We start from the raw sequence: 23,755 nt of genomic DNA on the forward strand, positions 1-23,755 counted from the left end.
TGCTCTTCTCTCTTGAGCATTTTCGACATGTACAGCATACACATGGTCAGAAGTCTGTTTCATTCTAATTGCTGATGTCGACTGACTCTTCCTGTCGTGCCAGCATTAGAGGCTGTCCATTTACTCAGCTTCACCATGTCAACGTGTCAGACCTCATGCCTAAAACCTCATCCCCTAGACAGTGATGTGTCAACAGCTAGTGTTTGTTATCAGGATTACATTTGCTTATTTCTACACGTCGGGGACAATATTAATACATCTGTACAGAATTGTATTCTACCTGTCAATATTTGCCCGATAGCACAGGCACAGTCATGGAAAGCATAACGCCATCCTTTCTCACCCACACACACATTACCATATTCCTGGAAAATATTTAGAAAGATGCTTAAAAAAGAAAAAGAAAAAGAGTCACTTTATTTAAAAGTAGTTTTGTAAACCAAATAATCCCTTGTGGAAAGAGAATGTTAAGACATACAGTAAAGGTATAAGTGTTATGGTGGGACATTTTCTGATTAGTTGCTTACTACATGCAAGTATGAACTCTGTAAAACCAAGGGACTGAAATTGGATGAATAAAAGTGTGTATTATATGAAAAATTAACTTCCAAAAACGTTTTCTGTGCAAAACATAAACAAGAACACTGAACTAAAATCAAAATGTCAAAAAGATGCAAAGTGACCATTTAATGTACAGTCACACATTTACATTTTATTTATAGAGTTCATAACAGGACGATAAAACCAGTCAAATACATGGATATAATCACACGTTTACCGCACTGTACAGTAGATGTCCAGTATATATAAGATAGCAGGGATAACAGGTGGTATGAATTCCATTGTTTGACACCCCCCCGCCCCCACACACACACACAGACACACACACTGGAATGTAAACTTAATGTTTAGGCTCAGTTTTTTCAGATCCAGTCTATAATCGCATACTGATAAATACAGAGATGAAATGAAAAAATATAAAAATAGATTCTAGATTATTAATAATCACAGCTGCTCGCTAATGTAAGACTAGTTGACTGAGGTATTGAAGAATTTAAAACAGGTTTCGAACAGGTTGTGCAGCTCAGTCCATGGCTGTAAGTACAGCGAGTATTTAGACCTCAGCTTTGACTTAGTTTAGTCTTGGAGGCAAAGTCGACACTAAGTTTACGCATCACTTCCCCGTGGCTTTGTCCTGATAGCTCCTGTCGTACATTCCCATAATTCTCTTTCACAAAGTTGGCAAAAGCTGTGGGAGCCCGTGGCTTGGCAGGCGTCTGTAAGACAAGTTGTCCTTTGCAGAGGGCGCACACAAACCTCTGTGTGTCCAGTGACTTGGAATGACGCCCGATCCTGTGAAGAATCACGGTAAATAATTATATTACCCAGTGGAAATTAACACACAACTCTGTAAAAGCAAGGTGAATAATAATAATAAAGAAGGACATGAGGTATACGAGACGTACGTATTCTGGCAGCGGGTGCACTGGTACATGAATTTGTACTTGATGTCGTAACTGTGGCAGCGAGTGACCATGGGCAGCTCGGGATGCGCCAGCGTGGACTTGCGGGCGTACAGCTTCCAGAAGTTCCCGTGTCCGTCCCTTACGCCGTTAATCAGCCAGGTGGCAGCGTGACACATCTCGTGAATCAGTGTGTCCCTGAGACGATCTAGGAGGGAGGAACAGTGAGAATGTGATCAAGAGATGCAATCTAATATAAACCCAAATGAAGATTTTACTGTGCATGACATCACATATTGACATTGAGGGACTTCCAAGCAGTTTATTGCTGTAGTCTATCTGTCTTAAACTAAAAGCATTACCTGCAGAATCGCAGACTTTCTCTGACAGTTCGATGCGGGCGTAACGGCCCCCTCCGCCTCGCTCCTGCCCCGTGACACAGTAACCGGCTGTTTTCCGCATTTTCTTATTCCACTTCACTGACATATCGATGGGGAGCTGGAAGTCATGTCAGACAAGGAAAAAGAATATATACTATATGTTAACAAAGCAATTCAAAATCAGATGACATTTCTAAAATGTTTGACTGAAACAAGAGAAAACAACTGTTGTTCATCACCTTACTGTCAAACACACTGGTATTGTACAGCTGGTAAAGTCTACTGGTGAGTTCCTCCTTGTTCTGCTTGAAATTGCGACCATAGCTGGAGCCAGGGTTTGACATGGACTGCAAGAAGCACCCTGGGGTCTTACAAAATGCCACCCTAGAAGGGAAAGAACAGGATAAACTGAAGACAAATGTCTTAGTATGAAAGACAAACTGAGTTCATAAAAACTGCTCAATAGATGTACCTGCTGGTGGGGCCGTGTCTGGGCTCCGTCTGACTGACTGTGGGCTTCAAGATGCTGGATTTTCCTGGTGTCTTCACGTGCAGAGGTGTTTCCCATAATGATTTAGAGACTGGTGTGGCGAGTCCCTTTACAGGAGGAGCTGACACAGGAGGAGGCTCCTTATTGTCCTCTAAATGTAAAAAACAAAACAAAAGATGTCAGCCTCACAACTAGAATAAAAACAAAAGCTACAGAAATGTTGAAATGCAACAATCCAAATCAAACTTACTGTGGGTGCTCTTGGGTGTGAATGAAGTGCCGGGGAGCTTATTTTTTAATTTCAGTCTCTCCAGCAGGGAAGTGAACTCCTCGTCAGAGCTGTCTGATCCATCCAGCTTACTAGGTGCTGACAGAGTGCGTTTTGGAGTGGCTAGTGATGTTAGAGTTTTGGGAGGAAGAAGAGAAAAAGGAGAAGGGATGGGAGGGAAAGGCAGCGACGGCGAACTGTCCTCTTCATCACACCGCAGATCATTATTCTTGTTGGCCTTTGGCGTGGGCTTAGGTTTTGAGTGACGAGTCCTCCAAGTGCTTTTGACCACAATGTTATCATTATCATCATCATCACTGTCACTAACAAAGACCGGGGAGGCAAAGTGAGACAGTGGTCTTCTCAGTGGATGCTGGGCTGCTGGAGTATTGCTCTTCTTAGGCACTGCAAAACAATGGCCACAAAACATAACCGTTATACACATATAGTTTTATGTTGCCTTTCATTGAAATATAACAGAACGTCAGTACTGGTAACGTCATTCAAAGTTACCTTTAAAAGACGATTTTGTCTTAATAAAGTCATCATCTGATGAGAGGTCATCCACTATGAAGTTTTTGAGGCTTTAGAATAAACAAAAAGATAAAACTTATTTTTTCAAAACAATTTTTCCCCCGACAGTGATAATGCATTTGAAGGAAAAAAATACATCAATAACTCACCTATCTTCACTCCCACTCACTGATATGTCCTTAGGCTTGGCCTTGGGGGTTTTCACTCGTTGCAGAACTTCAATGTGCAAAATGAGGATATATGAGAGAAAAATGAAGCCGACAATTTAAAAATGTTTTCATCATCATCTAAAGCCAAGTTCAGATCATCATCAGATATCGCTTGTTGTTAAGTGTTGTGTAAACAGTATGTTCACACTACACAACGTGTTGTCTCCAAAACTTGAGTCTTAAAGTTGTCTTGGTTTTCACACTACATGACCGGCCAGAGACAGGGGGGTCATACACTACAAGATCTTTCACCAGGAGTATGTCTGGTCTCCAAACTACGTTTTGTCACGAAAACACACACTAGAATTGACAGGGGAAATGATGTTATACCTTGTACGAGACAGGATATTTTCATTCCAAAGTGGATGTTAGAATTTGACTCTTTGGTCATCGGTTAGTTACAGATACAGACAACTGAAAAAGGCCACTTACATGTCTCAAAACCGTCGTCATCGTCCGAGCTCACCACAAGAACATTTGAACTAAAAAGAACAAAAAATAGTTTACAATTTAGAATTACCATGACCAAAACATCGATGAGACACGTGAGAACAACACAATAAGCTGCTTCATGAAAACATTTTCAGTGAACTCCATTTTCATACCTCTCTTTCTTTGCAACACTACAGGGTTTCAGTGAGGGCGGTTTAGCTATCGGGGTTCCCACAAGAACTAACGAATAAAAGGTAAAATGAACATTAGTGTATTTGCAAAAAGAGTCATACAATTCAGCAATATTCAAATTCATATAATTTAACTCACATTGGTCAAAGTCATCATCACTGGACTCAATCAAAAACTTGTTTCTGTAATCGTTGCCCTTGGAGTATTGGTTCTCCTTCTCTGGGTCATCTTCACTGTCAGAGAGGGCGAGCTGGACAGGAGAGGCTGACTGATCAACAGATCGATGACTGCTTGTGGCAGCATGGCGAGTTTTGCCAATTGAGCTGATCAGCTAGAAATGAAGAGAGACAGATCGGCATATAACTTAAGTCCAACATTTATATAGGCAGGGCTGCAACTAATGAACATTTTCATTATCGATTTATCTGCTGATTATGTTCTTTGTTAATGAAATATGTTAATGAAATATCAGAAAATAGTGGTGTGTTAAATTCAATTACTTTACTTTTCATTGCACTTGTTTTATTTGACCAAGAGTCCAAAATCCAAATATATTCAGCTTGCTATGATATAAGACAGATAAAGGCATATAATCCTTACATTTAAAAGGGACTGTTTTGTAACTTCTTACACGTATAAATCACGCGGGTCGGTGTCACATGCGCGCTCGCATATGCGCGCTCGCGTGTGGCTACGCTGTTCAGACAAGACTCCAACACAAACTACACAGAAGCACCAAAACCGCAAAGTTCTATCTAGTGAAGCCCGTCTTGCAAAACAGTGTTGGCTGCAGTCGGAGGATGCGGGGAAGACTGTAGCTTTGGTCTCCAGGGCCGGAGTCTCTGCTCCTCTGCCTGCCTGCTTGCCTTCACTCAGCTCGCTCCACCTCACGTGCATGCGCGCACACTACACACTGCAGAAGACTTCGTAGCTCTGAGAATATCTAGTACAGTGGACGTTTGTGCAGAAATAACTGCTGCAGCTCCTCCAGACAAACGGAGGTTTTCTGTGTCTTGTGAAGTGACGGAGCTCCACAGCGAGAAACGTTATTGTCTCCGACCAAAACTCCGGTGTCTCCCCTGTTCCCTCCGACCGCGGTCGGGAGGCTGAAGCAGCAAAAGCCAACACTAGGATCAGTAGCGATTCATGGAGAGACCTTCGTCTGGTCAGCTAACATTACTGCCAAGCAGGTGAAATATAGAGCGATATTGTGGTTTTAGCTGACGTGTGTCGCCTCACTGTTTTGAGCAATGCTCGTTCATGTCTATGTAGAGCGAGCACAAGCGCGAGCACGACGCTGACTTTTGTTGATTTAACGGCCACAGGTGTCGCTGTTAACAAGCATTTCTGATTCTTACAAACAGTCCCTTTAAGAAGCTGGAAACAACAAATGCTATACATTCAAATATATGCTTGTGAACTCATCTTTTTTTCCCAGTAACCCAAAGACACATATCTTATTATAGTTATCAAAATAGAAGAAAAACTTTTGTCTATGGTGGCAACTGTTTTCAGGTTAATGGTTGTGAAACAAACCTTTTTCTCTGCTGTGTCCAGTCCTCCCTCACCAGTCCAGCCCATCTTGTTAGCAACTCTTTCAAATAGCCTGAGGGTGTCATCATTCATTGTTTCCTCTGCTCTGTAACACACAAACCAACATGACATTTAACATTTAAAGTCCAGCCCCAATCAGCAAACCTATCATTTATAATAGAATAAACCCCAAAGTAAGGCTAGCTGATGGTTAAAGTACATTATGTTGACTTAATGTAATGTAACAAGAGGTTGTAAAGCCACACGCGAGCTAGACACGTTAGCGTTGCCGTTAGCAACCTGCCTGCTAACATTACGTTTAGCCTCGAGATAACTCATTTAAAGTGGTTCAGTGTTTCCGTTGGTGAACCTCACATACAATATTAATTATTTTTTGCTAAAAGAACATATATTTCAATTGAAATATGATTACCAAATGCGCTTGTTGTTGTGAATAAAAGAGGAGGCAGACAGAGCAACAGCGAAGAGGAAGGGAAATTCAAATCTTGTGCTCCATGTACCGGAAGCTGTCACGAAGCCATTCGACCAATCAGAGCGGGCTTCATAGAACACGGTGACGTAATGTCCATGCTCACCACCAGATACAGCCAGGGTCTGAAATTAACCTTTTTCCTCACCTGCCACTGTGGCAGGTCACTGAACATTTCTACCGGCCACAGTTTTTTTGTTTGCCACTTCTGAAATCTAAATATAATGCTTTAAAATTGTAAACATTGAGTCAGTGGTACCAGACTGTAGAGTTATGGAATATATCATGTAACCTTAATCCATGACTATATTCGGTGAAACTTCATTTTTACAGGTCTGCAAATTTCATGGTAATTAGGTGATAATTAGCAAGTTACCTATTTGAAATTCTTTGGAATTACTGCCAAATTACCCCCCAATATTTACCTCAGAATTTATTGAAAATTACGTTATTATAAACATGATTTAATAATCGTTAAAATAGGGCCCTTAGGCGAAAACCTAACCAAAACTAATAGAAGACACTTCTGATCAGGCACAAATCTCCCCATTGTGTGACTTATTGTCAACACAGATGTAACCTGGTAGCTGATGTAATGATTCAGTGAGTTTTTTAAGAATTTTCAAAGTTATTTTCTAATTATTATCTATTTACCAGCAGACATGGAAATAAAGCATATCAATTCACTTTGTATTCTTTTCCTGGAAATGTATTGTATAAATTACCAGCTATTGAGAAAGTGGAATATCATTATTAAATAATGTTTATAATAAAGTAATTTTCATTAACTTTGAGGTAAATATTGGGTTAATTTGTCAGTAATTCCAAAGAAATTTCAAATAGGTCACTTGCTAATTATTACCATGAAATTTGTGGACCTGTAAAATTAAGTGCCCGGGATTTGAATCCGGCCTGCTTCAGAACTATCTTTCACGGTATCACTCTCTCCATGATAAGCAAAAAGGCCCCGAAAGTTGTTAATATCAGACAAAATGGTAAATTGTGGAGAGAGTCAATTCAAAGATCTGAACCTAGGCAAACAATGAAGTACATCAACAAACCAATGACAAATATCTCAACTTTATTCATCACATTTTGCTGACCTGCTCATTTTGAACACAGGACTTTTACTCACAACTTAAGCATTGTGATATTGCTACAGTAAAAGATGTGAATACATGCTCCCATCAGTTGTCTCTTCTAGCTCACCGACATAAAGCAGCAGTTGCAAGAGATTGGTCACAAAGGAGAACACATACCGTGCAACACATGTTTAAGTATAGCAGATTAAAGATCTTTTATATCATTTCAATGCACCAAAAAAAAAAAAGGGTTGCCCCATGTGAACAGTTATCATATGCTAGCTGTCTAACATTGAAAAGGCTGTTGGCTTTTCATTGTTTCTACCAACAATTGAATCAAGGGAGTGCAAAAGACAGTACAGTTTTGACATCTCTTTAATTTTTTTTTATTATATTTAGAACCTCGCGGCATCATTGACAGCATACATTTAACAGACAATACAAAAACAAAAACCGCTTAGAAAATACTTACCTAGGCCGTTCCTGGTTTGAGTGATTAAAAAACAAAGACCAAATTGTGAACAGCTCTGACATCTAAACTGAAATTTAGGCCCTTTCCAATGAACTGAAGCTCCTTTGACCAGCTTTGTCCAATCATCTTTACAAGCATAGTGACATCAAACAGGACAACAGCCACTGAACAAATTCCTTGATTGACAACAAAATAAAAGTTGGCATTTGGTGAGGGGAAGAAGTCTTCATCTAGACCATATTCCTCAAAACTTGCACATCTACTCATTGCAGTAATTTAGTAACAGCTTAGGACAAACTAAAGAGCCATTGCAATCTAAGTTTTACAATTGCATTTTAAAGCTGAAGAAACTTAAGTCAGAGTTACAATTTCCATGGTGCAACATTGTCTTTTTAAAACACAAAACACTCTTAATCCATTTATAAATAGATCAACAAGTAATGACGACTGGGCATTCTCTCCACAAGCTGCATTTAGTCCTGTACGCACACTGACAGGAGAAAAAAAAAAAATCCACTGATCCAAGTACGGAAGGGGTAGCAGGGCATTCACAATTCTCTCATGCTCCCAAAATATACTGTGTTTTAGGACAAGAGTCTCAGACGAGGTGCCTGAAAGTCTCAAGCTGCATCTGGCTCAGGAAATGCAGATGTGTGATGAAACGACGGATGTGACGGGAGAAAAAAATGGGTACATCTGTAGGCTCCTTTACACACAAGAGTCCCATTAACGGTAAATGACAGAACTGGAGACAATCATTGAGGGAGAGGGCTGGAGTGGACACTGACCGTTCCAAGCAAGAGTGCTGATAATGGTTAAAAAAAAAAAAAAAGATGGTGGGACATGACTCGTGTACAAGGGAAAAGAAATCTGCATGCTTCAGGTTTAGGCATTCTCACTGGTTTCTACTGAATGGATTTTGACCAGAGGTTCCGGCTTTCTGCCGTTGCTATAGTGCTCCCACATCTGCAGATAGAGCCTCTCCAGGTCAATCGTGTACTGCTTGGTGTTGAAAAGAGGGCTGCAGATTCGCTGCCTCCAAACACGTGCTCGGACCATCTTCAGGCTGAAGGAGACAAAGAAAATGGTCAGACTTCAGAGTTTAACATCAATGACTACGTTCACATGCACAAAATCTTCCAGTTTTAGCCCTTATTCCGAAAAAGACAATATTCCTACTAGTTGGTTTGTGTACAACTCTGTAAACAGGCAGGAGGCCGTGTTTCGCAAACTGCTGTAAAAACCACAATTGAGTACTTCAAATGCGCTGTACACATGTCCAAAAACACTCCTGAAACCTGAATAATATCGGCATATCCCACATGTTTTAATCGGAAAATGCTCCATTCAGAATAAGGTTTAATTCAGAATATCCAAACAGAATATGCGGTTTACATGATCCATATCAAATTCGGAATATTGTCATATTTTGAATAATAGGGGAATACCAAAGTGCATGTAAATGTATTGACCATTTAAAAAAAAAATTCAGGTCAAATTGTACTTACTATTCCATGTCAGAGCCCAGTTTGACCGCTATGTCCTCATAATCCTGACGACTATGGGCTATTAGCTCAGGGCAGCCCAGGCAGTTGAGTTGTGAGGCCGCCACACGGGAGGCAAGGGTCTCACCTTTACAGATGAAATCAGACATAAATATGTAAAATGGTTGTATTTTTGGAGAATTGTGGTTAGATTGACAAAAACATTTGTATTCAATTAGCAATCAATGGTTTTAAGTTTCCTTACCCGGCATCGTGACCATGGGTGTTCCAGCCCAGAGGACATCCATGCCTGTGGTGTGACCATTGCACAGAGGAGTGTCGAGGCACACATCAGCCAGCTGGCCCCTTCTCACATGCTCCTCCTTGGGGGCCACGGGAGAGAAGATGATGCGAGAGCCAGGCAGACCCATGTTCTGAGCGTACTGCTGGATGTTGGGCTCGCCAACGGCAGGGAAGCGAAGGAGCCACAGCACACTGTTGGGCACGCGCTTCAGGATCTGCAGGCAAGAGGGGAGTGTTAAAGCAGACAGGAAGGAACTCAAAGACATTGTGATAGACAAGTCTATCCAACTTACATTGGCCCACATTTGAAGAGTAGGGGGGTCAATCTTGTAGAGCTGGTTGAAGTTGCAGTAGACGATGGAGTCCTCTGGGAGACCATACTGGGAACGGGTTGTCACGACAATTGTGCGTGGCACCTCCTCCCCAGTGGCAGCTTTGTTGTTGATCTGAAATGGGGGACAAAACAGTATTGCTTAGAGGTGGAGTGACCTTAATGCTTTCATCCCGAAGAGTTATCAAGTGTGACAGGTCTCGACCGTTTGAGCCTACGGGTGATAATAGGTTGTTTGGAGAGCCAAGACGGTATCATTCATTTTACAAAGTGCCACCATTCCCCTCACCAACAGCTCTGTGCTTCCACCTTACATTCATGAATACATCATACCTGTAAGGACACAGTCCCAGAGACTACAACCTCATCTGCTGAGAAGATCTGGAAAAGCAGCATGCTAAATTAAATGTCTGCTCTCGTCTTGTTTCTGCATTCCTAGATGTTTTGTACCTATGCTATACCCATCAAGATTTGCATATAAAAAGGACAACTGTGTCAAAGTTAGACAATACCTGTGTGGTGGCCAGGCCATTGCTGACAGTGAAGCCATTAATTGTGACCTGGATTTGGCCTTGGTTGATCATGTTGATGATTGCTTCAGCTGCTGTGTTCATGGGGATTACGGGCATGGACAGAGCTCCATTTGTGTCCCCAGTGGGTTCCTGGTTGTTGTCGCACTTCATCTGGTCACAGAGAACAGTTTCAACTTCAACGTTTGACTATGGTTCAATGCAAAAATCATTCACTAATATTTTTTTGACTGCATAGTTCATATGCACATATTTCAATGATTTTCATACAAAAAAAAATCTCATTTGAATCCGCAGATATTGACCAAGGACAGAAATGAAAATGTGATTTATTGTTTTGTTCTGCTCTGAGATTGTGATTCAAAAGGTAATAATATACCTTGAAAACAATAGTTAAACAGTGCCATCTACAGGTCCAAAACTTTAGTGCACCATTTAGTCGACTGGTTTGTCAATAATACACTTCAAAACAACGATTTGGTTCTTCAGGACATTCTCTTAACTCACCTTTATCACTTTCACATCTGGCAAACTGTCCAAGTAGGCCTTCAGATCAATACCATTAAGAACAATGCGGTTGTCAAAGATGTGTCCATTAGATTTGAAATCAATCACAGCCTTTTTCTGTGTGGTCAAAAAGAAAAACAGATGTTACCCTGATTATATATATATATATTTTTATTTTTGTTAAACAAAACACAGAAAAAAAAATCGCAGAAATGTGAGGATGGACAAACCTTGAGGTGAGGGAACATGTTGGCGTGGTCTCCGATGAAGAAAGTATGGGGCATGTAGGCCAGTTTCTCAGAATACTGCTCAGCTACTTCAATAGGAGACGTCTCCTTGTCAGAGACGATGTAGTCCATGAAGGGAGCCCCACTGGTTCCAGGGTAACCCAGCCACATAGTCTGTTGAGAGCAGATTAATATGACTGTGAGGCTGCAGTTATGCATTTGCACAGGTGACTGTTTAACCTCAAGATACAACTCTGTCAATCAGAAATCATATGTAGCACTCACCTGAACGGGGGCAGGGCGGAGGGCAAACAGCTCATTTCGGGCTCCCTTGGTGTATCCGTTCATGTTGACCAGAATGTGGATTCCATCCTGGTGAATACGATCAGCTGCCTTGCCATTGCAAGGAATCTGTAGGAGAGGGGTACCAGTTTCAGTGAAAATGGTTTGTTTTTGACATTGCATATGACAATACGTTTGTTGAAATGAGCAGTCAGTTAAAAATGAACATCCTTAAGGTTAATAGACACACAGTAAATATACAAATAGTGATTAAGAAGCAACCCTAGGTTATAACAGTTACCTGTGAGAGGTCTGTGAAATGATGAGCCTCTGCTACCACTTTCACACGGAAGTTGGTGCTATCATCAGGGCTGAGCGCATAGCAGAACACCTTGAGGAGAAACAAAAAGTATAGACTGGTACGTTAATATTTACATACAATTTATCAACTATTTCAGTCAACCCTTGTATACTTTACTTCCAAGACCATACATTTTAATACACATTATATTAACATGTCAGAGTTCAAGATCACCTACCTCAAATTTCTCAGGATTGTGCATTCCAGGAATGGACTGCATCAGGTGGGAAGTAGGGTGGTTGCCAAAGTCGGAGCTGACGTAGCCAACACGTAGACGTCCACCGCTGGCCTTCAGATCCTTTGGATGCTCAAAAGCAGGTTTGTGCAGTGCATTGATCTGTGGAATTAGCAACGGTATAAGAATACAACTACAGCAGGAAAGCCAATTCAAATTTGACCGAGTTACACACACTGTAGCAATGGTGCACCAATACTGAACCATGAACAACAACCACCAATTCACCTAAATTCACGTCCAACCTTAAACCATACCCCCATCCCTGCAAGCAACCCATTCACCACCACCTTTCACCTCTTTTTCTACAAAGTTAAATACATCCAGTATCTTGCCCATCCCTTACCTTCCCCATATCCCTGCAGACAGCCACTGCCATCACCAGCCACCTTTCCATCCCCCCCAAAAATGAATTAAAGTTTACTTGCTTTGATCAGTGCGTGTACCTTGTCCAGGCAAAGGTTTCCGTGGCGTTCAGCGATGGCCTTGCGGAAGCCGTGAGAGAGCGGATAGAGCATGCTGTGGTGTGGGTGCACTGATGGCAAGCGGTTCTTATCCAGCTGGTCAGCCACGATGCTCACAAGCTTCTTCATCCGCTCATCGTAATCTGTCCAGTCGCACACAATCTGGGAGAGTGACATGAATAACAGATGTTAGAAAATAACTTCTAATTCAACAGGAGCAAATAAAAAGTAACTGTTGTATGTACTTTAAATATATTTGCATATACTAACCTGCAGACAATGTGCCAAGTTGCAGTAAGCATCAGGGAAGTCCGGCTTGAGTTTCAAGGCCGTGCGGTAAGATGCAATGGCCTCTGGGATGTTTCCAGAATCCTAATAGAAACATTAGAATACAAAAATCAAAATACATGAGGTGGCAAAAACAAAAATAGCAATACATTATACCGCACATAAACAGCTGGTAATATATGCATTGTGTGTGCATTAACTGCATGCGACTCCACAAAGCAATCAAAACATGTTCTTTGTAGAGGAGTAATATTGCAATTATCCCTTCCCTAGCCAGAAGTTCATCATCAGTTGAGGTGCTGTGACACAATTCTGAACACAATCGGTCATCATAACTGCAAACAATAAGGGAATTATACCAAAATCATTCCTACCTTGTGGATAGAGGCCAAATTGCTGTGAGCATCAGCAAAGGCAGGGTTGATCTGGATGGCACGGGTGTAGCATTGCAGTGCTCCCTGTACATCTTGCATTTCCTTCAGTGTATTGCCCATGTTTGAGTAGGCATCAGCAAATGTGGGGCTGATTCTAAAATAAAAACAGGAAACTGTTTTAACACTATATTTTGTCTTGTAAAAAGTTCAACCTAGTGTCAGTTCATTTATGACCATTTACTTTAGAAAAGACACATGGAAAACAAATAAACCCCCAGGTTAAACTGTGCAGAACATGGACATTATACATGTTCACCAACTGATAGAATATCAGAGCAGTGTGATGCAGCCTCACACCAATATTATAAGGTGCATTGAATGTTTTGTTTTAGCTATTGTAGAATAATATCACATTAATATAAACTAAGTCAACAAGTACCTGTAGCATAGATTTACATACCTGATGGCCTCCTTGTAGTGCATCAGGGCCTCCTGGAGTTTTCCCTGCTGCTGCAGGACACTGGCGAGGTTAGAATGAGCTGCTGCAAACTCTGGGAACACCTGATGAATAACAAAAAAAAAAGGTAACCAAAAAGAATAGTGCAAAAATGCCCTGCTCACACTTACAGCAATCATGATGGTCTTGTTAAACAGAGTTATTCATGCCAGAAAATATCAGTTAACTCTTAACTCACCTCTAGTGCTTTCCTATAGAGTTGAACTGCCTCCTCAATGTTGCCCTGCTCACGCTTGATATTGGCCAAGTTGTTAAGAGAGTCTGCATGGGTTGGACACAAACGCAAGGCTGTGTTGTAGCACTCTTCTGCTTCAGACACCTGGGGAAGACAATGGCATTTTAAAAAGTTAAATTTAGTAAATGCTTACCGGCTTAAAATAAATGTTGGAATTTCAGATCGTCTTAGTAGGGAACACACCAAATGCTGCCTTACATTGCCTTTCTCCTTAAGGGCATTTGCCAAATTGCAGTAGGCATCAGGGAAGTGAGGCTGCAATTCAATAGCGCGGCGGTAGGTGTCAATAGCCAGGTCAATGAGGCCTTGCTCGTAGTAGACACAGGCCAGGTTTCCATGGACAACTGCATGGTTGGGACTAAGACTCAGGGCTCTCAGGTATCCAGCCACAGCTCTGGAAACATAAGGTGCAGATAAATTGAAATTCTCATCTTTTCAAAATTCTCACAAGCCATTAACAGTGTCATTGCAAAATTGTTAACAAATTTTACTTTGTAACATTGCATATTGTTACAAATGTATTGCTGAAAATAAAACCACTGTTTCAGCAGTTGAGTTACAGCCCTGACTATGATGGCAGTTCTGTAGGTGCAATAACTCTGCCCTGCCTAAACAATGGTATGCAAAAACACAGCTAGAGCATCAACACAGAAGGAAGTGGTTATGTAAATGAGAAAGTTCTCGACTCATTTGAAATTCCACACAGGGTGTGGTAGGGTGGTGCTTATAAAAGACAATAGATTAGACTAGATGAATGTATGAAGGAAGTATCATACGGTCTACTATGTCATGATTTGGACTCACCTGTCAAAGATGCGGGCTTCCTTCAAAACGTTTCCTAAATTGATGTATGCATCAAGGAAATTTGGGTCCAGAGTCACTGCCTAAAAATGAAAAACAAGCTTAAAAACATGTGGCAGCAAGAATATACCAAGACAGAAAGTAGTAAGATCGAAAAATGTAACAAAAAAAATATGCAACTGACCTTTTCAAAATGGTGTATGGCGAGCCATATCTCTCCTTGGGCATTGAACACACAGCCTAGGTTGCTCCAAGCCACTGCAAAGTTGGGCTGAGTCTCAATGGCTTTCAGGTAACAAGCCTTCAATGGGTGTAAAAAAGAAAAACCATAGGAAAGGAGAAGAGGTAGAATGGGAGAGGTATAGAGTGTAGAGGGGAGGACAAGGGAATGTAAAATAAAAACGAATAGAAGATTGAGAATAAAAGCAAGAAAAAACAAAAAGGGCAGAGAGAGCAAAATTAGTGACTATTCTCCGTCATGGCAAAAAGTGAGTCTACAGCATGGGCTCGCTTGCGCATAAGTCTGCCGCGCTAAGCTGCATTGCTTTTTCCTACGCTGCGCGGATCCAACCAACACCCACACGTATGCCCGCATCCTCCAGTTATGACCACATTCTCACCAAATGTAGTGGTCCCCACATTGGGTATAGTCTGCTCCCCTCTAATAACACCAACACTGATAACCTAAAGTACTAAATATTATATTGAGATATATGAAACCCCAAATATTGGCATGAATATTGTATATTCCATGTGGGTATGTTATCTCACAACCTGGGATGCTGGACAGTTCGTGCAAGTGATAGTCCCTGTAATGCAAGCGCAACAAACGCGAGCGCATGGTGTGTGTCTATTGCCACCACCACAATGCCCCATATAATGCCGTTTGCTTGACCTTGCACCTGGCAAAGGTCAGTTCGCTGCTGCGCTCGCTAATGGCCAGGTAAGACAGCTGCAGACCACCAACCCCTGGCAGAACACCTGAAACACCAGACTGGCACACACACTCAGCACCCATCAAGTATCTCAGAATAAAGGGGGGGTTGAGGGCTCACCCAGTGGGTTCACTGGGATGTTAAGATGGGGAAAATTTGGAGATGAACAGCCAATAAACAATTTGACCTTTTCACTGAATTAGTAAAAAGGTTTTACTTTTAAAGTGTTTTTCAAAAACCAATAATGTCTGAGATTCAGGGGCTTTTGGGAGCGAGGCTGGTTGAGTGGGGAGAGGTCCGCAACCAACTGGCCAAAGGGAGTGAGGGGGTGTGGGTCGCATGCTTGCGCTTTCCGCCGTTTTGGTCGCTTGGAGGACATCGCTGCGCAGCCCCTGCGCTACCGCAGACTCACAGCGCACTACCTGCATCATCAAGAGAACGCTGCAACTCCAAATAAAGAAGGAAAAACAAAACAAAATAGGAAAAATAAACAACATGTAAGAGTTAGAGGGTTCTTACTTTTTCACGATTATTGCTTCCAAATCCTAGATTCTTTTTAATTAATACAGAACTGGGTAATTAGTATAGCATATTGTAAGAAATGCTTACTGTAATTTGTTTTGACACTTTTTTTTTGCTCTTCAAAGGAAGCCACAAGACAGAGGAGCATGAAGTGAGGTGGTTTTTCTTTTGTCGTCAGTTACAAACCCGTTACCATATTTTTGGACTTTGTCAGACTGGTGGCCGCAGCTGGCTGGAAGAAGAGGAGAGGACTGAGGCTGCCCTAGTGTTCCTTTCCGCCAGGCACCTACGCAGGAATAGTGTCACCCACCTGAAACCTTCTAAATAACAATATCAGTTGTGGAAAAACCAAAAGAGACAAAATCAGAAAACAAGATCGTTAGTAAAAGTCTTCAAACAATACAATCTTTTTTTTTTTTTTTAAATATGGAAATAAAACAGGTTCTTCCAAATCTCAACAAACATAAAACAGACTAGACTTAAGTTTTCATTCATGCAATGAATGTTTCATTTCGAAGAAAACAAAAGAAATGCTTTTGGGTAACCGGGAGGGAAGAAAGGCTTTGATGTGTTCACTTTATCAGTGAAATATAGGTTTAGGTCAGGTTTCCAGCTGTCCATCAATTCAGTTTTCATATTAACCTACAGGAGGGCAGTTACTGGCTTGATCTTGCCCAAATGAACTGATCCCATTTCTTTGGGAATAGTTATTACATATTTGAAGGAAAAGGGAAGAAGAATTAATCATTTTCTTTCATTCTTTTTGCATTGTCATGAAATATTTTTAAATCTTTGATTTCTTTATCCTGGCCAGCTTTCTTGAATCCTGGCCAATGGGTAGGGAGAAGAGTCTGTGGTGTAATTATTGGTATCTGGTAGCTCTGAAATAAAGAAGTCATCGCTGTTGCTGCGCGTGCCTGTCTTTCTAACCCAGCATCTGACGCCGGTGGTGGAGCACAGATTGGGAGCTGTCTGCCTGACGATACTTGAACCATTTTAAGGCACTTGAGAATGAGCTCTTTTAAACCCACACCATTTAACACCCTATTCAACAGCTGTGGATATCGGAATAGATAGCCAGCTGGGTACGATTTTCATTATCAACCATAGTCAAAAGAAGATCTAATGTGTGTCCATGAAAAGCACTGTTGGGGCGTGCTTTAGCACTGACTGGGCATAGCTAAAGGGTCAGGAAGGCAGCTCTCAGCGCGCAGACTCCACCATCCTTGGCAAGCGCGCGGGGGGCGGAGCGACAGAGCAGGGGAGCTTGTGACTCCCTGGTGCTCCTCCCCACTCCTTTACCCCCTCCAGCACGAAATAAGATGGCCTGTAACCACTGAGACAACTCCACATCTCCAGATTAGACAGAACCTAGGGGAACCCCATTATATATACAAAACCCGTAACATTACAAAGGGAAGTGTAAAACCCACCCTGGCAGCAACTGTACTGACAGCAAACTGAGACTTGTCATTGGGCAATTTATTGGAGTGTAGTGGTTAGGTTAGAACCCATCTTACCTTTTGCACTGCAAAGATAAACTAACTTCTCATCAGTTCATATATTCTTCAAAGACCGAGCCAGCATTTTCCCTCCAAAATCTATATGAAAATGCATGGTTCGAGGTTAAAAAATTACAATATAGATCAAATGTTTCGATTTGAAAACTCCAGCCTTTCTTCCTGAAGGGGGAGGGGCTGACCTCTGGTAAAAAGTCGAGGTAAAGCAAAGGACGTTGGGACTAAAAGTGGTACAGGGTGGGGACAAATGTGATAAATATACTATAGTGATAAAACAAAATAGATGAAACTGTTTAAAAAGTGATCAATAGAAAATGTGTGTATTATGATAATTAAAAAAATACTGAAATTGGAAATTTGTTGCCTCATACGGCTGTTGACTCTTTGCAGTCCAATATAATATAAGTTTGGGGTGAGAAGCTTACTGCAACTCTGATAAATGAGAAAAAGCTACCATGTCCTGTCCTTCACTTCACTTGGCCGAGGGGTTTGAAAAAGAAGGAAAAGGACTCGGATTTGGCTTAAAAATGTCGAAGGGGAGAAAGAAACAATATCTACGGCCTTTTGGGGGGAAACTAAAAACAAAAATGTATGTACCACAAAGGGGAAAAAAATATAACAAAAATACAAACACCACATATATACAAATGCCCACGCGCTGTAACATACCTTGGCCTCTTCCAAACGCCCAAGGGCTTTAAGCAAGTTGCCCAAGTCACTACGCACACAATAAAGATCCTGGGGGAAAAAAACAACAATTAACATTTTAATTTTACTGCTACAATAAACCACAGATCAATGTGTTGACTCTAAATATGTTTTCCTTATTTGCAAATAGTTTTCTGACCATACCCAACCACACCAACCAGTGATGAGTGTGGTCAGAGATGAAACAGGCTTGAGACAACCAGACAGGGCATGATAAACACTGCTTTTCAGCCTGATGTGATGATACTCTTTAAGGATTTTAAAAAATGGCATGTCACTTACAGGGTTGTACTGTAATGCGGACACGTAAGCCTGCACTGCTCCCTCCATGTCCCCTGCGGCCACCAGAGCAGCTGCCAAGTTGATGTATCCATCAATAAAATCTGGTTTCAGTCTCAGAGCGTGGCGATAATGCTCTATGGCCTCCTGCAGTTGCCCACGCTCCTTGTACACGTTCCCCAGGTTGGAGTAGGCCTCGGCCAACATTGGGTTCTGTTTGATGGCCAAGGTGCTGAAGTGAGCAGACCTGTAGGACCAGAATGAGTACAGAATGGTCATAATCTTGAAGGGAGTGGCTGGCAAGTGTTGGTTCGATGCCTTGTGTAGAGGAAGCTGCAAGTGGTGAAAAGGAGAAACTTGTTCTAAAGGCATAAGAGTAAATATTTAAACTGCACATCAAGATGAATATCCTTGTAACCCAATCAATGAATTTCATATGTACATACACATTTCTGCAACTTCAATTCTTACACAATCCATTATTTGAGTGTCCATAATGCAAAGAAATTATCATGCTGGCAGTATACTCCAAATAAAGCTGCGGTTGCGCAGAGAAATGGTGCATCTACTACAAAGAATATACACCGATCGGCCATAACATAAGGACAGCATGGGCACCCTGACCGGTCTGTGGCTACGCAGCCCCATACGCAACAAAACTGCGTGTTCTGACACCTTTCTATCGGAACCAGCATTAACTTTTTCAGCAATTTGAGCTACAGTAGCTCTTCTATGGGATCGGACAACACGAACCAGCCTTCACTCCCCACGTGCATCAATGAGCCTTGGCCACTGGTTTTCCTTCTATGGACCACATTTGGTAGGTCCTGACCACTGCAGACCAGGAGAATCCCACAAGAGCTGCAGTTTTGGAGATGCTCTGACCCAGTAGTCTAGCCATCACAATTTGGCCCCTTTGTCGAAGTCCCTCACATCCCTTGCCCATTTTTTCTGCTTCCAACCCATCAACTTCAACGACAAAATGTTCACTTGCTGCCTAACCCACTGCCAGGTGCCATTGTAACAAGATAATCAATGTTATTCACTTCACCTGTCAGTGATCATAATGTTGTTAATGTTATGGCTGATCGGTGTATATTACAGCGTATCCAGTAATCATTTCAGATTTGACTGCACATTTTCTGTCTGATTCCTTTTAGTGCTTTATTTGACAGTGGAATGACAACACACTAAATTGAAATTACTTTGGAGTATACTGCTTGCATTGGGCGCACTGAAGAAATAGAAAAGAGTAAACAAGATAGAACGTTTAAACCTGTAACCCGTAACCTTCACCATGGCACCTGCAAAGCAAGGGTATGGCCACCACCGAAACAGTGTTAGAATCATGAGGGGACAGAGCAATATTAAACCGAGCAACAGGATTTCCAGAAGACCGCTCAGTTTATGCATTTGACTCCCCACACCAGCTGTGTGCACTGAAAGTCACAGATGACCCATTATTCTCTGCCACTTCCATGACCACGCCACATACTCAGTGTGCGTTGGGTCGGCGCCCACCCCACCTCACCTGTCAAGTCTTCGGCACTGGAAGTGGATGGAGGACAGGAGCAGCAGCACGCCTGTGTTATCAGGCTCCTGTCTCCATAGCTGCATGCAGTGGCGCTCAGCTGCCTCAAAGTCCCCTGACTGATACTCCCGGTGCGCCAGCTCGGCCAACCCTTGGAAGGAAAGCATACGTTTTGTCGGTTCTGGAGCACCAACACATCCCAAGGAAGGGGGGGGGGAAACAACATGTTAGAGGTGATGGAAGAAATAATAGCAGACAAATGAAAAATAAAAAAATAAAAGAGATGAAGCTAATACTGTCAATGACAAATAATAGCTATCAATTTGAACTCAACAGAAATCAAGGCAATGGAGGGAAATAAAGGTAGCACTAAGATAAAGTGTTGCAATCACAATAAAATCATTGGGAATTTTACTTTGTGATTTCAATTTTTGGGCTCATGACACAATAGGATTAAAAATAATTTCTTTGTTAAATAAAGCCAATTACAGTTTTACTATTTTTTTTGGTGTATGACTAAATGTAAGGTTGTCTTAAAATTGCATTGCTCACATAACTGCAGAAGACTGCCAATAACATGTTTAAAATGACTGCATCTCCTTTTAAGACGAAAAACTATATTCCCACACACTATTGTGTTTTATTTGTAAATATTTTAGTATGAGAATGATTTCAAACAAGACCACTTAGCTGATTAAATGGTTTTTTTTAGTTGCAGTGTGCTATAATTTTGGCACACAGTTTAAATATGTGATATGATTTCCCCCCCACAAAGTAGCAAAAAAATAATACAAAAGTTGGCAACAACATCAATGCATGAGATGAAAACACAAAATCAAACAGGGAGGAGGGGGATGATATACTGGCAGAAATTCTGGCGACACTTACACAACATACAGCCTTAAAATAGCAGTTATGTGGGTTGGTAAATATCAATTTACTCTGTATTTTATCATTAGCCACCTCTCTCTTGTACATAACGTTTCTGCTTTAATTTCTAAACTTGTGTTATGATATTTATCAGTCTTTGTCACATATTTTATCAAAAGGCCCTACGCTAAAACTGATGAAGCAATTTCAGATGTACCTACAGTCAGTGTTACTTGAGGTCAAACTATTCAGGGTGTGGCTTAAACTACATGCCACAGACACATCATGCATGGTTCAAGTGTACAGAAGGGTGGAAGAGGTTTAATGGGTTTGAGAACACCTGCAAACTGGTAATGCCAGAGAGCATACACCAAAGATTGCAGTAGATCAGGTTCGTTCATCCATGACGTAATTATGCCAGTATGCAGGGTGGCTAGTTTCAATTACATAGGAGCACCCAGTCTTAAAGCAGCAATCATCAGTCAGGCAAAATGTTAACGTTAAGGACCACAATCAGCTATAAGACACACTGAACGCCTTCAGGATAAACTCGAAAAGCGGTTTTAGCAGAACAAAAAGCATTAACCTTGAGCACCTGCGTCAAGTAGGTTTGTCTGCAGGCCTAGTTTAACCAGCAGGACGCTGCAGGGCCACGTTGTGACGAGTAACGTTAACTAAACAGACATCAGAGCCAAAGAACTACAGGACGCCATTTATCTCTGGTCAACAGCTGCAACATACAACGGCCTCCTGATGTCGGTCAGGCTAGCATACATGCTAACGTTAGCTACAATCAACTATTTTTAGGCACAAAAAAAAACCTTTACTAAAACGATTCGTAGTAGTTCACAGTTTAACGTCAATACAACGTTACCCGAACTCCTTAAATTGACACCCTCTATTTTAATAAGATACATTAATTACAACCTGCTACCAGCTAACCGTTAGCTATGCTACCAGCTAGCAATGCTAACAGTTAACTAGCTGGTCTATGCTAACAGTCAGCCGTTAGCTATGCTACCAGTTAGCAGTTAGCTACCAGTTAGCAACCAGTTAGCAGTTAGCTACCAGTTAGCAACCAGTTAGCAACCAGTTAGCTACCAGTTAGCAACCAGTTAGCAGTTAGCTACCAGTTAGCAGTTAGCTACCAGTTAGCAACCAGTTAGCTTCCAGTGAACCATTAGCTATGCTAACAGCTAGCTGATATGCTACCAGTTAGTTATGCTAACTGGTAGCTGGTAGCATAGCTAACTGGTAGCTAACTGGTATTTAAGTGCTAACTGGTAGCTAACAGTTAACTGGTAGCATAGCTAACTGGTAGCTATGCTAACAGTCAACTGCTATGCTAACAGTCGGTAGCTATGCTACCAGTTAGCTGGTAGCTATGCTACCAGTTAACCGTTAGCTGGTAGCTATGATACCCGTTAGCTGGTAGCTATGCTACCCGTTAGCTGGTAGCTATGCTACCCGTTAGCTGGTAGCTATGCTACCCGTTAGCTGGTAGCTATGCTACCCGTTAGCTGGTAGCTATGCTAACAGTTAGCTGGTAGCTATGCTAACAGTTAGCTGGTAGCTATGCTAACAGTTAGCTTAGCCCGAGAGTGGAGCAATAAGACAGGATAGATCTGAACTGGGCCTACGTTGCTACCTCCATCATGTTCAGTTGTGTGGCGGCTGCATTGGGGGATGTCCTAGTAGCACATTTGCTATATTGTTTTAATAAACGTTAGCTACCTGCTATGTAACGTTAGCTGCCGTTGTAACTATAAGATACGGTTGCTACGTTACTGGCCATCCGTCGTCAGCTAACTAAACACTATAAATCCACCAACCTGTGCTGTCAGCCACGTTTCCCACGGAGGTCGCCATCCTCTCAGCCTTCGAGTCCTGCACCGTGGTAGTCAACGTGTCTCCGGGTAGGTTTACAGGTTTCAGAGGAACAATGTGCGACCAGTAGTTCGTCTTCTGTGGGCTGCGACCAGCTAACACGTTGCTGCCTGGCTGAAGCTAAATAACTCCAGCTAACCTCATCTTTAACTATCCGTACCTCTTTACAACGCTCAATAAACACCCTGCAGATAGTTTCACTGAGTTATAATTAATAAACTAACCTCGCTACAATCCCTAACAGCTAAACATTAAACGTGCTGTGTCTTAATGGTTGTAGCTGGTGTCTCTTCACAACAAAGCTGCTGTGCAACATAAAATGGCGAAGTGGGCGGAACTCATTTTTGAGAGAGAAACTAGATCCGTACATCGGCATTACGATGGAAACATGTCTGTAAAAATTTTAATAAATGTCATATTAGTAAAAAATAATAATTCATAGGATGCGGGCTTGACGTATTGTTTGGTTAACCGTGCGTTATTTAGTTGACATGACGGAAAATAAACCGATTACAAATGATACTGCGCGGAGGGACACATTGGTGCATTGGTGAGACGGAGTGCAAGTGATATCAGGTTGTTCTAGAAAAAGGAGGCATCATCTGAGCCTCAGAGAGTCATGGGATGATTACCTCTAAATGCATCCATGATTACATCATGGCATGACATCTAAATATGTTTGACAGGCCAAAGTCTGCAGGCTAATAAGGCAACAGATCTAAGGAATAATGCAATAGAAACATATGATTCAACAATTATAATTGGTTAAATACTCTAAAATGCATGCTTGTATTGTAGACCTGCATGTAGTGTGCTGTACATTCAAGTTGGAAAATATACAACTGTACACCTATATTATACAAACCATATTTTACTATGCATTTTTACACAAGTAGGCCCAAACAAATGCAGAAATGTAGCTTTGTGGCGGTATTTAAGTAATCTGGGAATTAGAAACAGCAGAAGCAACGTGATATCAGGTTGTTCTAGAAAAAGGCATCATCAGTGCTTCACAGATT

General features: G+C 41.6%; 2 protein-coding genes across 9 annotated transcripts; both read right to left on the bottom strand.

Annotated features, from left to right (window-relative positions):
• Window positions 1-694: 694 nt before the first annotated feature.
• On the bottom strand, window positions 695-6,075 carry gcna (germ cell nuclear acidic peptidase). Its single transcript, XM_074648338.1, has 13 exons — window positions 5,935-6,075; window positions 5,505-5,607; window positions 4,107-4,299; window positions 3,950-4,016; window positions 3,777-3,826; window positions 3,285-3,351; window positions 3,115-3,185; window positions 2,584-3,006; window positions 2,316-2,484; window positions 2,083-2,227; window positions 1,826-1,961; window positions 1,467-1,671; window positions 695-1,353 (listed from the first exon to the last, which is right to left on the bottom strand). The coding sequence occupies exons 2-13, from the start codon at window positions 5,592-5,594 to the stop codon at window positions 1,122-1,124; spliced, it is 1,848 nt and encodes a 615-aa protein (XP_074504439.1). The 5' UTR covers window positions 5,595-5,607; window positions 5,935-6,075; the 3' UTR covers window positions 695-1,121.
• A 1,357-nt stretch (window positions 6,076-7,432) lies between these two features.
• Window positions 7,433-23,051, bottom strand: LOC141775209 (UDP-N-acetylglucosamine--peptide N-acetylglucosaminyltransferase 110 kDa subunit). Of its 8 annotated transcripts, none has more exons than XM_074648346.1 (22): window positions 22,682-23,051; window positions 19,980-20,130; window positions 18,452-18,695; window positions 18,131-18,199; window positions 14,669-14,785; window positions 14,488-14,567; window positions 13,882-14,077; window positions 13,627-13,767; window positions 13,392-13,492; window positions 12,932-13,085; window positions 12,540-12,641; window positions 12,252-12,431; window positions 11,749-11,907; window positions 11,511-11,600; window positions 11,213-11,338; window positions 10,931-11,101; window positions 10,701-10,817; window positions 10,176-10,346; window positions 9,626-9,778; window positions 9,295-9,547; window positions 9,054-9,177; window positions 7,433-8,611 (listed from the first exon to the last, which is right to left on the bottom strand). In XM_074648346.1, exons 1-22 carry the CDS (start codon window positions 22,716-22,718, stop codon window positions 8,431-8,433), a joined length of 3,117 nt encoding a protein of 1,038 aa, XP_074504447.1. In that variant the 5' UTR covers window positions 22,719-23,051; the 3' UTR covers window positions 7,433-8,430. The 8 variants fall into 8 exon arrangements, with proteins under 8 accessions (XP_074504447.1, XP_074504446.1, XP_074504444.1 ...); XM_074648345.1 differs by having other exon boundaries at window positions 12,234-12,431; XM_074648343.1 differs by having other exon boundaries at window positions 12,234-12,431; window positions 13,867-14,077.
• Between the last annotated feature and the right edge of the window lie 704 nt (window positions 23,052-23,755).

Source organism: Sebastes fasciatus, chromosome 10, assembly GCF_043250625.1.
Source record: "Sebastes fasciatus isolate fSebFas1 chromosome 10, fSebFas1.pri, whole genome shotgun sequence".
NCBI lineage: Eukaryota > Metazoa > Chordata > Actinopteri > Perciformes > Sebastidae > Sebastes > Sebastes fasciatus.

What these genes read in the sequence shown, in the direction of transcription:
- LOC141775209 (XM_074648340.1), bottom strand. Translation starts at nt 22,718, where the DNA reads ATGGCGACCTCCGTGGGAAACGTGGCTGACAGCACAG. An exon ending in GAAGCCCGCATCTTTGACAG is followed by an intron (nt 14,078 to 14,487) that starts GTGAGTCCAAAT and finishes TTATGTTTCCAG; the next exon opens with AGCTGTGGCTGGATACCTGA. An exon ending in TCCGCCCTGCCCCCGTTCAG is followed by an intron (nt 11,102 to 11,212) that starts GTGAGTGCTACA and finishes TGCTCTCAACAG; the next exon opens with ACTATGTGGCTGGGTTACCC.
- gcna (XM_074648338.1), bottom strand. Translation starts at nt 5,594, where the DNA reads ATGAATGATGACACCCTCAGGCTATTTGAAAGAGTTGCTAACAAGATG. An exon ending in GTGAGTGGGAGTGAAGATAG is followed by an intron (nt 3,186 to 3,284) that starts GTGAGTTATTGA and finishes TTTATTCTAAAG; the next exon opens with CCTCAAAAACTTCATAGTGG. An exon ending in CACACCCAAGAGCACCCACA is followed by an intron (nt 2,485 to 2,583) that starts GTAAGTTTGATT and finishes TTTTACATTTAG; the next exon opens with AGGACAATAAGGAGCCTCCT.